Raw genomic sequence first — 14919 nt, 5'->3', positions numbered from 1 at the left:
AAACGTGAACTTCTGTTGCACACACACATACAAACACATAGACACACACATACCACCACCTGTAGAGAAGGCGTGTGCACATCCAGCTCCTAGACGAGTGGGGAGAATTATTTTTCTCTCTCTCACACACACACACACACACACACACACACACACGCACAGAGAAGACACACGCACAGAGAAGACACACACACACAGAAGACACACACACACAGAAGACACACACACACAGAAGACACACACACACACAGAAGACACACACACACACAGAAGACACACACACAAAGAAGACACACACACACAGAAGACACACACACACACAGAAGACACACACACACAGAAGACACACACACACACAGACCTGTAGAAGAGGAAGTGGACGGGCACGGTGCTGAGGTGCCAGACGGCGTGTGCGTCCAGCACCCAGAAGAGCGGGGGGAAGTCCAGCAGCTCCAGCAGGGCCAGGCCGTGCAGCAGCACCACCACCAGGCTGCACTTCCACCAGTAGGGCAGCGTGCGCCGGTTCTGCCAGCACCAGCACAGCCACCACAGCAGGTTCACCATGCCTACAGCACACGGAGGAAGAGAAGTGGGGGGCAGATGGGGGAGGGGAGGGGAGGAGGGAGAGAGAGATAGAGAGAGAGATAGAGAGTGAGAGGGTAGGAGGGAGAGAGAGAGAGGGGGAGAGAGTAGGAGGGGGAGAGAGAGAGAGGGTAGGAGGGAGAGAGAGAGAGAGAGAGAGATAGAGAGAGATAGAAAGGGTGGGAGGGGGAGAGAGGGTAGGAGAGAGAGAGAGAGAGAGAGTGTAGAAGGGGGAGAGAGAGAAAGAGAGAGAGAGAATAGGAAGGGGAGAGAGAGAAAGAAAGGGAATGAGGGAATGAGAGGGAGAGAGAGGGCAGGGGGTGACAGGGGGGATTCAGGGAGAGATGGAAGAGGGAGAGGGTGTGAAAGAAACAGAGGGTGGAAAAGAGACAGGGACAGCAAAAGAGAGAGGGAGAGTATGGGGGACAGGAGAGATAGAAAGGGGTAAGAGATACAACAAATGAATTACCATGACAACAATCACAGTAACCTAGAGTAGAACACCACAACACCTGCTCATCTGTTTGGCTCATCTATGATTTCCTACAGAGTGAACACAATAGAATGTTTTTTGCACAGCATGTATGTAAGGGATAATGCCCGACAAGGTGTCCATTATCAGAAATAAATGAACGACACGGAGGCGTGAACCGTCCGATGCGAAGCGGAGCTTCTGCGAAGTCCATTTATTTCTGATAATGGATGCATCGAAGGGCATTATCCCGTTTATACCATGGTCACTTACGAAATAAATAAATATGAAATCAATTATTAACCCTTAGAACCCTAAGCTGTTTTTAGGGCATTTTCACTACCTTTATTCATAAGGATTTATTCTGGTCATTGTAAGTGCCACACACATATTATATATTGTTTTTTTCAGCAGAGTCTAGGCTATCCAGAACTGACTAATTCCATGTATTAGTACTAGCATTGATTTTATTTTGATTTTTAAAGAATTAAAATATAAAAAGCGTATTATAAAAAATCTTATATTTTGACATATATCTCACCACAGCAAGCTCATAGCTCTACATGCATTGCATGTGTGTCTAGAGCAGACTATCCTGAATCGGGCAATATAATTGCCATGTTGGCGGGATACTCTGGGGCTGAGCAATTTACAGAAATATGTGGTGTGTGATTTACGGAAATAAATGCCATTTTTTATTTAGTGATGAAAAATGACCTTTCTGCGCTCCATATCTGTGACACGAACTGATCTGACCTGACTTGACCCGAGTTTGCATGTTAGCCTGTGTGCGCCTATGGTGTAGGCACTCATAATGATTCTCAACTTTTTACTGCATTGCCATGAACAAAGTAAAGGCAAAAAGGTGTTTCTTTGTTGAACAAATTGGGATGCAATGTGAGCCTTGAATTGGATGCCATGCAGGAATTTGCTAGGATCTCAAAACCGGATTATGAACATGCTTTGCCATAGAGAAACACACAATAGCGTTGGATTATACTATCCTTCTCTCTATACTCGCTAACATGGGAATCTCCGGCTCTGCTCTCTCCTGGTTTGAATCCTACCTCACAGGACGCTCGTTTAACGTATCATGGCTTGGTCAGCTATCTGCACCTCACCATCTCACCACAGGGGTCCCCCAGGGCTCAGTGCTGGGCCCCCTTCTCTTTGCCATCTACACCACCTCCTTGGGACAGATTATCCGTTCGCATGGCTTCTCATACCACTGCTATGCAGACGACACACAGCTCTATCTGTCCTTTCCACCTGATGACCCCTTGGTTTCAGCACGGATCTCGGATTGCCTCTCAGACATAGCTACATGGATGAAGGCACACCACCTCCAGCTGAACCTCTCAAAGACTGAACTGCTGGTCCTCCCAGCTAAACCTACCATACACCACGACATCAACATCAAATTTGACTCCCTGTCTGTTTCACCTACCAGGACTGCAAGAAATCTAGGAGTTGTTCTCGACAACCAACTAAACTTCTCAGATCATGTTGCCTCAGTTGCCCGGTCATGCCGTTTCGCACTCTACAACATACGGAAAATCAGGACTTACTTGACTCAAGATGCTACCCAACTTCTGGTTCAGGCAATAGTCATCTCACGACTCGACTACTGCAATGCCCTCCTGACAGGTCTCCCAGCCTGCGCAGTGAAACCACTTCAGATGATCCAGAACGCGGCGGCGCGCCTGGTCTACAACCAACCCAAAAGGGCACATGTTACCCCGCTGCTCATCCAGCTACACTGGCTACCTATGGCGGCCCGCATCAAATTTAAGTCTCCGGTTCTGCTCCCACCTACTTGAATGCCCTCATACAGACATACACTACCTCCAGACCGCTGCGCTCCTCAGACGAACGACGTCTAGCTCTACCACCGGTACGCTCAAGCCAATCCAAACTTTTCTCATCTGTTGTTCCTCGTTGGTGGAACACACTGCCAGTTCCTACAAGGGCAGGGACATCCTTCTCCATTTTCAAAAAACTCCTGAAGACCCAGCTCTTTAGAGAACATCTCCTCTCATAGCAACACTTACAACAAGTCTTACTGATCCTAGCACTCACCAGCCGTCTTAAACTGACAAGTAACTGTTAAAAACAGCACTCACTGATGCACTTATTCTTACTGCACTCTAATGTTTTTAAATTGTCCTAAAATTGTTGAGAATTGCTCTAAAACTTAAACTGTTTACCATGTTGTAAGTCGCTTTGGCTAAAAAAGCGTCAGCCAAATGTAATGTAATGTAATGTAATGTAATGTAATGATTATAAACATGCTTTGCCACAAAAACAGACAAGAACATGGGGTAAGTCCAGCTATATAAAGTTATTATTTTGCTGTTACTTCGTCTGTTTTATAACCCAGAAGGATGTACTTGGTATCAAATGATAGCTCTGTATCTCCTCTTTCATCTGACATGCGTGGCATATCTATCCGATCACGGGTCCGCGAGTAATTCAAACGAGAGTAATGGGTGTGCAGCGTTGGTTTGTGTACATGACGTTATTATTTTGCAGTCACTTCGTCTGTTTTCATAAGCAAGAAGGATCGATATGTACATGGTACCAATTGATAGCCCTGAGTCTCTTCTTTCATCTGATATGCTTGCAATATCTATGCGATCACGGGTTCGCAAGTAATTCAAACGAGAGTAATGGGTGTGCAGGTGAACGCAGAGAAGTATAGACTGTAAATATGATGCAATTTGATTTAATTTCATTATTTTTTTACATTTTCATACTTTAACGCACAGACAATTGGAAAGCCCCACTTCTGCTCTGTCACATACAAAATGTTTCATCTCGCTGCGATGAACAGTCGCGGAGCAATGTTACAGAGGAGAAAGGGTGTGTTTTTTGACGCACTTTGTGTCAATCGGGTTCTAAGGGTTAATACTAAATGAGTTTTAGAGCTAAAATCGTTAGTTTTTTTTTTAGCTGTTTACAGTTGATTTCATTGTTGCAAAGCCTGCCTCCAGGCTCAACCGTTGTCCTACTATCGTTGTTATAGTTACCATTCATAAGCATTGATATGGAACGGCGATTAAACTTTTTTTTACCAGATCTACTTCATAGGTGTAGTATATCACTTTATAAACAACACCCTTTTCAACCTAGACCATGGTATAAATAGATTTATAAAACGGATAGTTCCGGTCCTTGATTATGATTGGTTGAATCGCGTTGGATGCCGTTGTATATTTTCCTGTGTGTCCTCTCACCGATGGTGGCGTTGGCAGCCATGTTGTATCCATAGTCAAAGCTGATGAACGTGAGATAGGAGACGTGGGAGGTGAAGGCCAGGATGAGCAGCGCTCCCACCATACTGGACACACCTGGCCGACGCAGTCCCAGCGTCCTACAGGAATACACACACAGCACACAGTAGACTTTTTTGACTTTTTTGGCAATTGCAAATAATGCAGAAATTCCATGCCTGCGTGTGTGCGTGCGTGCGTGTGTGTGTGTGTGTTTTTTTTTTGTGTGTAAACGTTCAGCTATTGCAATCAGTTCAGGCTATTGGGCAACAATTTTTCACCTGGAGGCCTTTTATCAAAAGTGGGCAACTTCACAAGTCAGAACACTAGGAAACAGTCACATGACTGCCCAGCAACTTTATTATGCTAATAAAGTTGGCCCATGTATCATCACCTTAAGGTGGGGTGGCTCAGGCCTACCTCACACAGCACATGTAGATGGAGTAGAGGATGACTGCGGATGCACAGAAGTAGTCCATTTTCTGCAGAAAAACAAAGACAGGAAATTACTTCATGAATGAACTGATCATACCATATGACAAGACATGGATGACTGTAAAGTAAGTAATTTCTTCCAATCAAAGACTGCTGCTCAAGGGACAAGCATGAGCTATTTATGTAACAATTTTAGGGTATTATGAGTCCACACCTTTAGTGTGAACATACACACATGAGCACCGTGAGTATTAACATTAATGTTCTTCTTCCATATAATGTATTAAAGGGATATTCCACCATTTGGGGAATTACACTCATTCTCAACCTCCCCTTGAGTTAAACAATTGATTTCTCCAGTTCATCCAGCCATTCTCTGAGTCTGGCGATACCACTTTTAGCTCCAGCCTAGCATAGATCATTGAATCAGATTAGACCATTAGCGTCTCGCCCGCTAGCATCACACTTAAAAGTGACTAAGATTTCCAGTAATTTTCCTATTTAAAACTTTTCTCTTCTCAAGTTAGAAAGTGTAATAAGACTAACAGAAAAGGAAATGTGGTGATTTTCTAGGCTGATTTGACATGAAACTATACTCTCGTTCCAGCGTAATAATCTGCTGCAGCTCAACTTTGTTGCTGGAAGTTATAGCCTACCGGGACTATTTTCAGGTGCTGTGTGCAAGCTAGCTCTCTGTTTTGTTTAAAAGTCAACAGAGGTGACGTTACCCAGCATCGCTTAGAGCACCTTTAAGAGAGCCAGATTGTATGCTTAAAGCCTGAGACAGAGTAGATAGTTTAAAAGTTGAATGTAGATAGTGTAATGGATATTGATAGACAGAAAGTTTAATGGATGTTGATAGGCAGATTGTTTAATGGATGTTGATAGGCAGATTGTTTAATGGATGTTGATAGATAGTTGAATGGGTAGATGAGTGAATGGTTTGAAGAAGTTGGATGGATAGAAAGTTGGATGGAATGTGCCTTATATCCTTGTAGAATGGAGACGCACAGGGAGAGTTGGCCAACAGAACCGTGCATTTTCATGCACTGTAAATATAAATATTTTGATTTCATTGGTACCAATAGTTTAAGATTGCCGTTCAGATTTTAATTAAATCTGTTATCAGTTAATAAACTTTCTGTTGTCTTGGCCTGCCCTTTTACCGATTAAAGTTTTTGTCGTGGTATCTTTTCAGCACTGGTATCAAGATACTTAGGCAAGGTATTGTATCAAAGTCATCATTTTGAATTGTGACAACACTATCACGTAAGGCAGAAATGCACTATGTGGAACACAGATGGACCGGGGAAGAATACACTATGAAGTCTGATTTGTGGCATGTTAAACCTAAAACAAGAGTTGCCTTGTTAAAACACAAAATTAATGTTAACAGTGTAATACAAACTATTTGATATTTTTACACAAAAACATTACAAATTAAAAAGTTTAAAGATAACATGTTTGCCACAAACATTTATCTACACTTGCCAAATTTGAATGCACCTGAGGCTTTAGACTTAATCCCAATGGCACACTTCGTAGTGTATATACCTCTCTGGTGTCTGAGGAAGCTCTATGCTGAGACAAGAAGAGGAACCCAGATTAAAAACTTACCTCAGTTAGGTACGTGTCTCTGGTGTGGAACACTGTAGACCAGAACCAAGCGTTGAGAGAGACCTAGAGGGAAAGAGAGAAATAAAATAAAAAAAATCCTTTTATTCTATTTCTAGTTCTATTGGGTGGGCTTCTTTGAAGCTCTATATTTTGTCCATTAGTAGATAACAAGTCTCTTTCTTTAAAACTATTTAGGGACATTGCTTTGCTCTATGGCTCTCTAATTTGGCAACCTGGAAGAGAAGCATAGTCGGGCTATGTACCTCCACCAATACTAAAAATCTTGACTTGTGTAGTACACGCAGAAATATATTTAAGAGGAGAATGATAAAGGGAGAAATACACATTCGCTGGCTTCTTTCTGTTTTCTGTTATATTTTATGTAACTGAATGTTTACATACTTTGTTTTATTTGTATTTTAATCTATTTTGTGTTTTTATATGTTCTTTTTGGTTTTACAAACAAACACACACACACACACATACACACACACACACACACACACACACACACACACAGGAACTTACCAGAGAGAAGGCATTGATGGTGTGGTACATGGGGCTCTGGCGTGGCACAGCGCTTCGGTAGCGCAGCAGCATCAGCAGGCAGGCCAGGCCATTCAGCAGAGATGCCAGCGCTGATGCCGGCTCCTCGAAACAGAGGAAACGAGCAAAGGGCCACTGCACACAGGGAGAGGGGTTACACACATATATTAAAAATAACAGACTGTATACACACACATCAACTGACAATGGACCAGACATTGGGCACTATATTGGGTCCAGATAAAGACCAGATCGGTACTAGAATAAGCAGCTGGGACTGGCTGTTTTGGTATGCTGGGGAAACTAATTGAAAATGGACCTGTGTAAATGTGTGAAATATAATAATTATAATAATAATAATAATAATAATAATAATAATAATAATAATATAATAGTACAGAAGTATAGCATATGTCTTAACAAATTCACTGGTCTGATAGTTCTGTGAATATGTGTAAATGTCATCATGCACAGTACTTCTAGTGGTGATTAGAAAAATTGTTTTTGAAAAAAAACAACAAAAAAAAACACTGACTTTTCCATGGAATTGTGGCACTCTGTACCCCTCTGCCTGATACAGTCCCACAGTAGTCCACATGCACTGGTACTTACAGTCATCACGACATGTCCAACCTGGGGGGAAAGAGAGGGAAATTCATTCAATCTCTCTTTCTCAATCCTGTCTTTCCCCAGACAAAATGAGCTCAATTAAACATTAACGTAAGATTGTCATGATCCCTTGGCTTGTATATCATGCTCCTTACTTGTCCTGAGTCAAAATTGTAATCTCTAAAGAAGGGCTAATATATTTTTGAGACCCTGTTGTATAAATAGTAATATTGTCCTCTAGGTTTGTTTCAACCAAGTTATTTTTGTCTCATCACACCTTCAGTGTGTTTAGATTTTCTAGATATTTTGCATACACTGTCATTTACTGTATGGCATTCTGATTGTAGCCTACATCTAGGATCATGATAGGCTACTTCACTAAATCAGATGTCTTAGGCATTCACTGTGGAACAATTTGACATTTAAAACAACAAAAACAGCCTCAAGTTCCAGTGACTCTCAAGTGTGTACACACTGACTCTTTTCTCAATACACACATCCCTGATAACAGTAGCCCTGACCATGGTTTATGAAAAGCCTTTTTCTTCAAGCAAGAATAGCGAGACGACCCAAGAAACCCGACCCCAGGCCAGAAACCTGAAAATCAGGAAAGATGCACGACTGGGCCCAACACCGAAAGAGATATAAACTTGACAATTGTCCATTCATGTCTTTGTCAGCTGTTTCATTGTAACAAAAGCTAACCTCGAAATTAAGAATGGAGTTAGTCTGAAACTAGTATTTCCTGTGAGCTAAACTATTCGCAAACGACGTGTAAACGGCATGGCTAACATGCCAGAACATAACGGCTAACAGAACAGAGAACAAAACACAATGACACGTGTTTTAGTCTACAAAGGCCTATTTTCATCAACGATTGCATTATCATGTGATCTTCGCAGATTGATGTCATCTCTACTTCGAGTCACCTAACTCATTTTGTCCCTACCGATTCCGCTTCTACCACGCTAGTGTTTAAAATGAATGAAACAACAAAGATGCTGAAAGTTTAAATGACATCTCTCAGGCTGAATCACTGTATTCCCAGCTCGTTGTGGGTTCCGCAGTGAGCGCATATAACATCATCAATGTAAACACCGACTCTCACCTGTCAACGCCATGTAAGGAGGCTGGGTGGACTGGAAACCACGTAGCCGGGCCCCAGTGCAGTTGGTCCGGACACACTGATTCACGCAATCCCGGTATACTGGCTCCTTGTCGCCCTGGGAGCTATGAACGGAAGCCGACAGCAGAAGGACGGCGCTTACCAGCACGATGAAGCTGGTAACAGGACCAAAGGACTGACCCATGGTGGCGGTCGGTCGACCAAGTCGATCAGGTACAACGACCAGGTCAGTCGATCAGGCACAGCGAGGACGCAGTAGCGGCATGTCAGGCGAGCATGTCCCCGACAACAACAATCAACAAATGCGCGCCATAATGTCAACTAAACTACGATATTCCTACTAGCTAAGTATGCGTTGCCTTGAATGATTTGTGCATTAACCTCACTCGCACCTTTAATAGGTTTCAGTCGCGTCGTTGACTTGAAAAGCCAACCCACTCCGCCTGTAATTTTAAAACCAGGAAGTATCAATGTTGGCTACTGCGCATGCCTCAACATGGAAGGTAGGCCAACATCTGGAAAGAGCGCTGGGGTTGCTGCGGTAGCCTAATAACATAGATATATAGCCTACTGACAGTATCTATGCGGTAATAAGAGCTGTAGGGTCTCTCCTTTCAATCTAGCAAGTTGGCCTATTGTAGGTCGGTAGCCAGCAAACACATGCCTAGTTCAGAAAGTATCCAGTTTATCTACCGAAGATAATGCATAGGCTTATATTGTTCGTGCCTTATCGACATGTGACAGCAGCTGCACAACTTCTAAGTCATAGGCTATATCACTGCAGAAGAATTCAGTCGTTTGTAATGAAGAAAAACGAACACAGCCTACCTTCAATGAAAACGAATGCACGTGACATTACACTTCATGACATTTGTTGCTCTGCCTCAGTGCGCTTACATGGTTACATAGAGAAGTGTCGTTCAAGAGGTTGTCCACTAGGGGAGGCACCCAGACAGAAACTGAAATGTTTTCTGTAGTCAATCTTTAAAATTAAGCTATATCCATCTGTAAAGAACACAATTCACTCGGCAGTGTGTCATAATACAACATTTTAAACTATTCTGCAATAGTGTAGCCTATAATAGAAAAGTGTGTTGACCTATTCTGATTTATTGTCTGTCCAATTAAGAACTGCCTGTAACCAATGTCATGGAGACAAGCTCTACCAACAAATCTGTGCACAACAAAATGGTAGCAAATAAATGTAAAGAGACATATCGTGGGGTTTATTTTTTTCGTTTTGGCAAGTAGCCGTATCTTAATAAGCCGTAAGTCTTTAATTCAAAGTGTTTTGTAGACATTAGATAGAAGTAGGAAACTTATACTTTAAACCAGGATTGGAAATGTACAACACAATTTCCAAAAGGGATGAAATGTTAAGAAAAACAGAATGTAATAAGCTGCAAATCACCTAAAAACAATATTTTGTTCCAAAAAGAACATCTAAAATGTTAAAAACTGACAAATTGTTTTTAAAAAAAAAATATTTTCTCATTGTTTAAGCTACCACTGTTTTGCATTACCTCATCTTCTTCTTTTCTTCTTCTCCATCTCTGAACATTCGGGAACTGAGTAGACCAGTTGCTGGAGTTTTAAGAATGAGATGCGGGCATGGCAAAGTCAAATCCAATTTTAATGTCTTTTCATATACATAGACAACTAAAGGTGATGTATCAGGAAATTGTCAAAAACTTGTGTTTGCCCTTAACCACTGATGTGGTTCCTGAGTAAACATTTTGCAATGACCAATTAAACATGGCAGAACAACACAAATACACAGCTTTCTAAAAACTTGGGGTTACCTCTCAGTGCTATAAGCTTTATCATGGTAAGCTTTTTAAACACACTTCACACAGGTACAGGATTGTCAAGCACAAAAGATTGCTCTAAATGTTTACATATTATTTGACTGTTTGCCCATTATAAAAATATCAAATTATGAATATGAAACAACCTTTTTTTTGTCAAAGGCTTCATGCACAGAGGTGGACATCCCAACTTAATTAAAGTAAACATTCAACCATTTATTTGTCCCAACCATTCATTAAAACAAGTGATCTTAACAAACACGACTCCTCAGCCTAAGTATCTCGGCTACTGTGTGTTATCACCTGTGTTAAGTGCACAGGCAGAAGGAATGCATGGCTGGACTTTTACTTGCTGAAATCGGGACGTCCACCTCTGTTCATGCGCTACTTGTTCCTCCCATTCCACAGTCTTCCTAGATTTTTCAGAGACAAGAGAGGCATGATGGTGCTGCCTAGCATCGGTGCAATCAAAAGAGGCGAAGCAATGCTACAAATCTTTTCCTCTACGCTCAGGGCTATTGGGCTGAGGAGACCGTAAACAATCAGTGGTGGGAGGTAGGACTCTATGGTCATCAAGGCTATTGATGATGGTTTGCATGGCTCTTTGTTTTTGCGGGTGGATGTCACTCCTTCCAGAGGGATCTGGTTTTCTTAGGGCACAGAGGATGGAAACATCACAGTAGACGATGGTTGGAATAGTAAAGACATAAGGGATTGCTATGAAAGATGTGGCGAAAATTTGCCTTTTTAGGGCACAGACTATCCCATAGCAACGTAAAGACCCACACCAGCGCAGAGGATACAATTCGGTATCTGGAGTGCTTCAGTGCCATGTACTTAATGGGGTGAACCACAGCCATGTAGCAGATGTGTGTAGTCTACACAGATACAGGACATAAGCAGAGGCCGTCCGACCAAGCCAAAACCATAGATAGTATCACTTATCTTTAAAACCACTCTATTGTGGAAGATCAAGTAATTAAGTACACCTGGAATCATAAAGATAAGTACATGTCCATGACGGTGAGGTTGAGAATGTTGACATCATTGGAAAAGCCTCTGCGTTGCCTCTGAAAGAGCAGCCACAAAAGCCACACACTGGCTGGCACCCCCACACAAGCACAGGGAACACTGATGATGCCCCAAACTAAAGGGCCCACAGACAATCCAGTGCAGAAGAAGTCTAGCACATCTGTCTCGTTTGCAGTGAAACTTGAGGACAAGGACTGCATAGTGAAACCTGGACACATAAAAACAAACAAAACAAAGTAAAGACAAATAGCAGTCATATAACATATAAACACTAGAATTACTCATGTACATCAATATCTCCTCCTTCAGCTATATAATCAAAATGAACTTGATGATTTTATAAAGTAACTATTAAAGCATACCTTAAAACAGCTCAAATTTTCAAATCTGAACATTATTTTTGGGGAGTAAGACATCTCCACCTGAATCTTTATATGACCTTCTGCTGACCTAGCCTGGCTAGCGCCACCACTTCTCAATGTGACGTGGTCTGGGAACCAAACGTTCATTTTCTCGTATTTGAAAAAAATGCCCAGATCCGTTTATTGGGTGCCACGGATGTCTATCAAATGCGTCTGTGCATAGCTCATCATCGTCTTGCTTTCCCCCCTGTTCTGTGATTGGTTCCCTATCTCAGGCGAAAATTTGCTCCATGGTCTCCAGGCTGTCTTAGCAGCGTGAATCAAATTGCGCGCAAGGCAGCATGGGAACACCCAGGCTACTGCTGACCAGTTTTGCAGTCAGATTAATTAATACCCAGGTTGGAACCGCTGCAGAAACATTCTGTTCTTGTTTCCAGCATTTAACATGACCAATAACAGATTATCAATACAATTTAAATTTCTTAGGTACTTAAGATTATATAATGAGAGAGAGAGCATGCAAAGCATACATGTGAAGATGACGGATCTACATAAGTGTCATTGTAATCATGCATTAGAAATACCTGTTTGCTCATAAGTTGGAAGAGTTCTATGGCTCTGGACCCTTGAGAAGCTAATAAGGCCTATAGCCTATAGAATACAGGTATACAAGGATTCGATTTGAATATCCCATACCAGTTTCGGGCAGCACATTTCCCTTCAAATCTATTTAGCTTTACATAGAGTGTGTAACACCCACAGACTTAATAGCTTCCCACAAATGTGAATGAATCACAAACATAATAAAATATATGTACTTTTTAAATGTAATAATCACATAATAATTCCCCACAAACGTAATAACTGTTGCCTACTGCAACATAAAAAAGTAATTTCCCACAAATTGAATTATTATTACGTCCACACAACAAACAGCCAGTTGAACAATCTTGGTCAGACAGACTTCCAACTAGATGTATCGCATAGCGGTACAAAATAAGCCATTCAGTCCTATACATCCTCTCCATGAAAATCACACTTGTCAATTTGTCTCCATCTCCTACTCCATCCCCTACTCTTTAGTTCCCCAGTGTCCAAACTAAATTTTACCGTAAAAGTCTAGTGGGGCTACATGCCTACCAAGTTTCATGTGTCCCGGGAATCGTTGACCAAAAATTCAGGAAGTTGATGACGAAAATAATTCAATAAATAAATAAAAACATTTGATCAATCCCTATGACTGCTAGCAGCGGTCATAATACCCTCATTCTTTGAGTCTTTGAGTCAAACTGTTCTAGAAGCCTATTGGTTGAAATATGATATCTGATAGTGTATGCTATTTGATAGTGACAGCCATATAATGGCATAAGAGTACTTGAGGAATGTGGATACAAACAAATATTGTTCTACAATATCACCTTGTTCTGTTGTTGCAGACCTGTTTTAGTGAAGCACTGAATGCAAGTCTGTACTGACACACACACAAACACTTACATACAGATGCATATGTACACACAGGTACAGTAAATGTGCATACACACACCAAAGAATACTTTTGCTGCAGAGTGGTTGGTGATAAATTGAGGACAATGACCGGAGAACACTTACCATCTTGGCATTACAAACTGTCCCTATACATTTCTATGGAGTGTGCTGGAAGTGCTGTGTCTCTGCGTTAATAAAGCCTCTGGCATCAGTGTCAATATCATTAAGTGAAGTCTACTTCCAGTTATTGCTTTTCATTACCACTTTCATTCTGTAGAGAAACCGGGACATGTGGATGCATGATGCTTTGGAAAAGCAGAATGGTTTGGGAAATATTGTCCTAGTCTTAGTCTGTAAAAAATGATTGTGTCGGTGTATTGATATTGTATCTTGTGCCTTAAAAGTCTGTAATGTATATTTTTGAGAAGAGTATGCATTAATGTTGCATTTTGTTTTTTGTTTGTTTTTGAAATGAGGTTTTAATATCCAGGTGAATATCAGGTAACGCCCTAAAAATAAGTAAATTACATGGGAGGGTGTGATATTGATGCTGTTGAGTAATTTGCATACAACACGTTTAGAACAATGAGTCCATTTGCAGTCAAGAGGGCAGCCAAGGTGCAGCAAGGCAGTTTTCATTTGAATAACCAGGAGTGCTGTCAAAACTACCATGGACAAGGCTAGTTATTTTCTTAGGCAAATTGACAGAAATAGGTGGTGGACAAAAATAGTCCACCTACAGAATAAGTGTTGGTTTAAAGGAGAATTCCGGTGTGATATTGACCTAAAGTGTATTGAAACATGATACCGAGTGTGAACGTATGTCTCATAGCCCATCTCGGCTTGTTCCCTGCACTCCAAAATCTGGCGCTAGTTAGCCGATGCTACCAACAGCTTTTTCAATACTGGTGCTTCGGCATCGGGCTAGCCATGCAAATAAATCACTGTTTTACACCCATTTACGAGGCTCAATGTATCTCCACACTTCATTGGTAGACTTCTGAGGGCCCTGACATTTAAAACGAGACATTGAGAACTTTGAAAAAGCACTGGTAGTTTACTTACAAGACGATTTATACAGACAGTATCTTCACGAAGTTTAGCGTTTGCAGCCATCTTGAATTTAGTCACGATAAGTCGAGCAACGAGTAAGAATGAACAGGTATGATAAGAGATCAGATTCCAAAAATAATTCAGTGGAAATGCATGGATTCCAGTTTCTTCCAGTAGCAGCAGCTGGAGTTTTGAAATTGCAGCAAATTCTACATGTTATCCAACTTTGGGCTGAAATTCTAATATATTGTAATAGCAGCCCAAAATAATGAACTTGCTTTCCAAATCAAAGAATCAAAATTTGGTCATGGCATGCACAGATCAACAGTGCAGCAATTTGCTTTTGAATAGATATTTCTACTAGCATGCTTCAGGTGGCATGGATACAGCACAGAGTATTTTTACCTAATATAAAGGCTGACAGGCTAGACTGTCTTGAAAACGATATAGCATATGAAGAGCTCTTTTCCAAAATGCTATAAATCCATTTTTATGGAACAAGTCGTATTATTTAATTGTG

General features: G+C 41.3%; 1 protein-coding gene across 3 annotated transcripts in view; it reads right to left on the bottom strand.

The window, feature by feature from the left end:
* The window catches only part of pgap3 (post-GPI attachment to proteins phospholipase 3), a 30812-nt gene extending 21639 nt beyond the window's left edge, over window positions 1-9173 (bottom strand). For all 3 annotated transcript variants that reach the window (XR_006027237.1, XR_006027238.1, XM_042083435.1), the window contains exons 1-7: window positions 8642-9173; window positions 7460-7557; window positions 6907-7059; window positions 6379-6441; window positions 4747-4808; window positions 4291-4427; window positions 362-566 (exon numbers count right to left, since the gene is read on the bottom strand). Coding sequence is in view for 1 of the 3 variants with exons in the window: in XM_042083435.1 (XP_041939369.1) it covers window positions 362-566; window positions 4291-4427; window positions 4747-4808; window positions 6379-6441; window positions 6907-7059; window positions 7460-7557; window positions 8642-8843 (920 nt within the window). In the remaining 2 variants the exon portion in view is untranslated. The remainder of the gene's footprint in view (window positions 1-361; window positions 567-4290; window positions 4428-4746; window positions 4809-6378; window positions 6442-6906; window positions 7060-7459; window positions 7558-8641) is intronic.
* Between the last annotated feature and the right edge of the window lie 5746 nt (window positions 9174-14919).

This window comes from Alosa sapidissima, chromosome 24 (genome assembly GCF_018492685.1).
Source record: "Alosa sapidissima isolate fAloSap1 chromosome 24, fAloSap1.pri, whole genome shotgun sequence".
In the NCBI taxonomy this organism is placed as follows: Eukaryota; Metazoa; Chordata; class Actinopteri; order Clupeiformes; family Clupeidae; genus Alosa; species Alosa sapidissima.
This window is presented reverse-complemented; position numbering and strand designations above follow the sequence as displayed.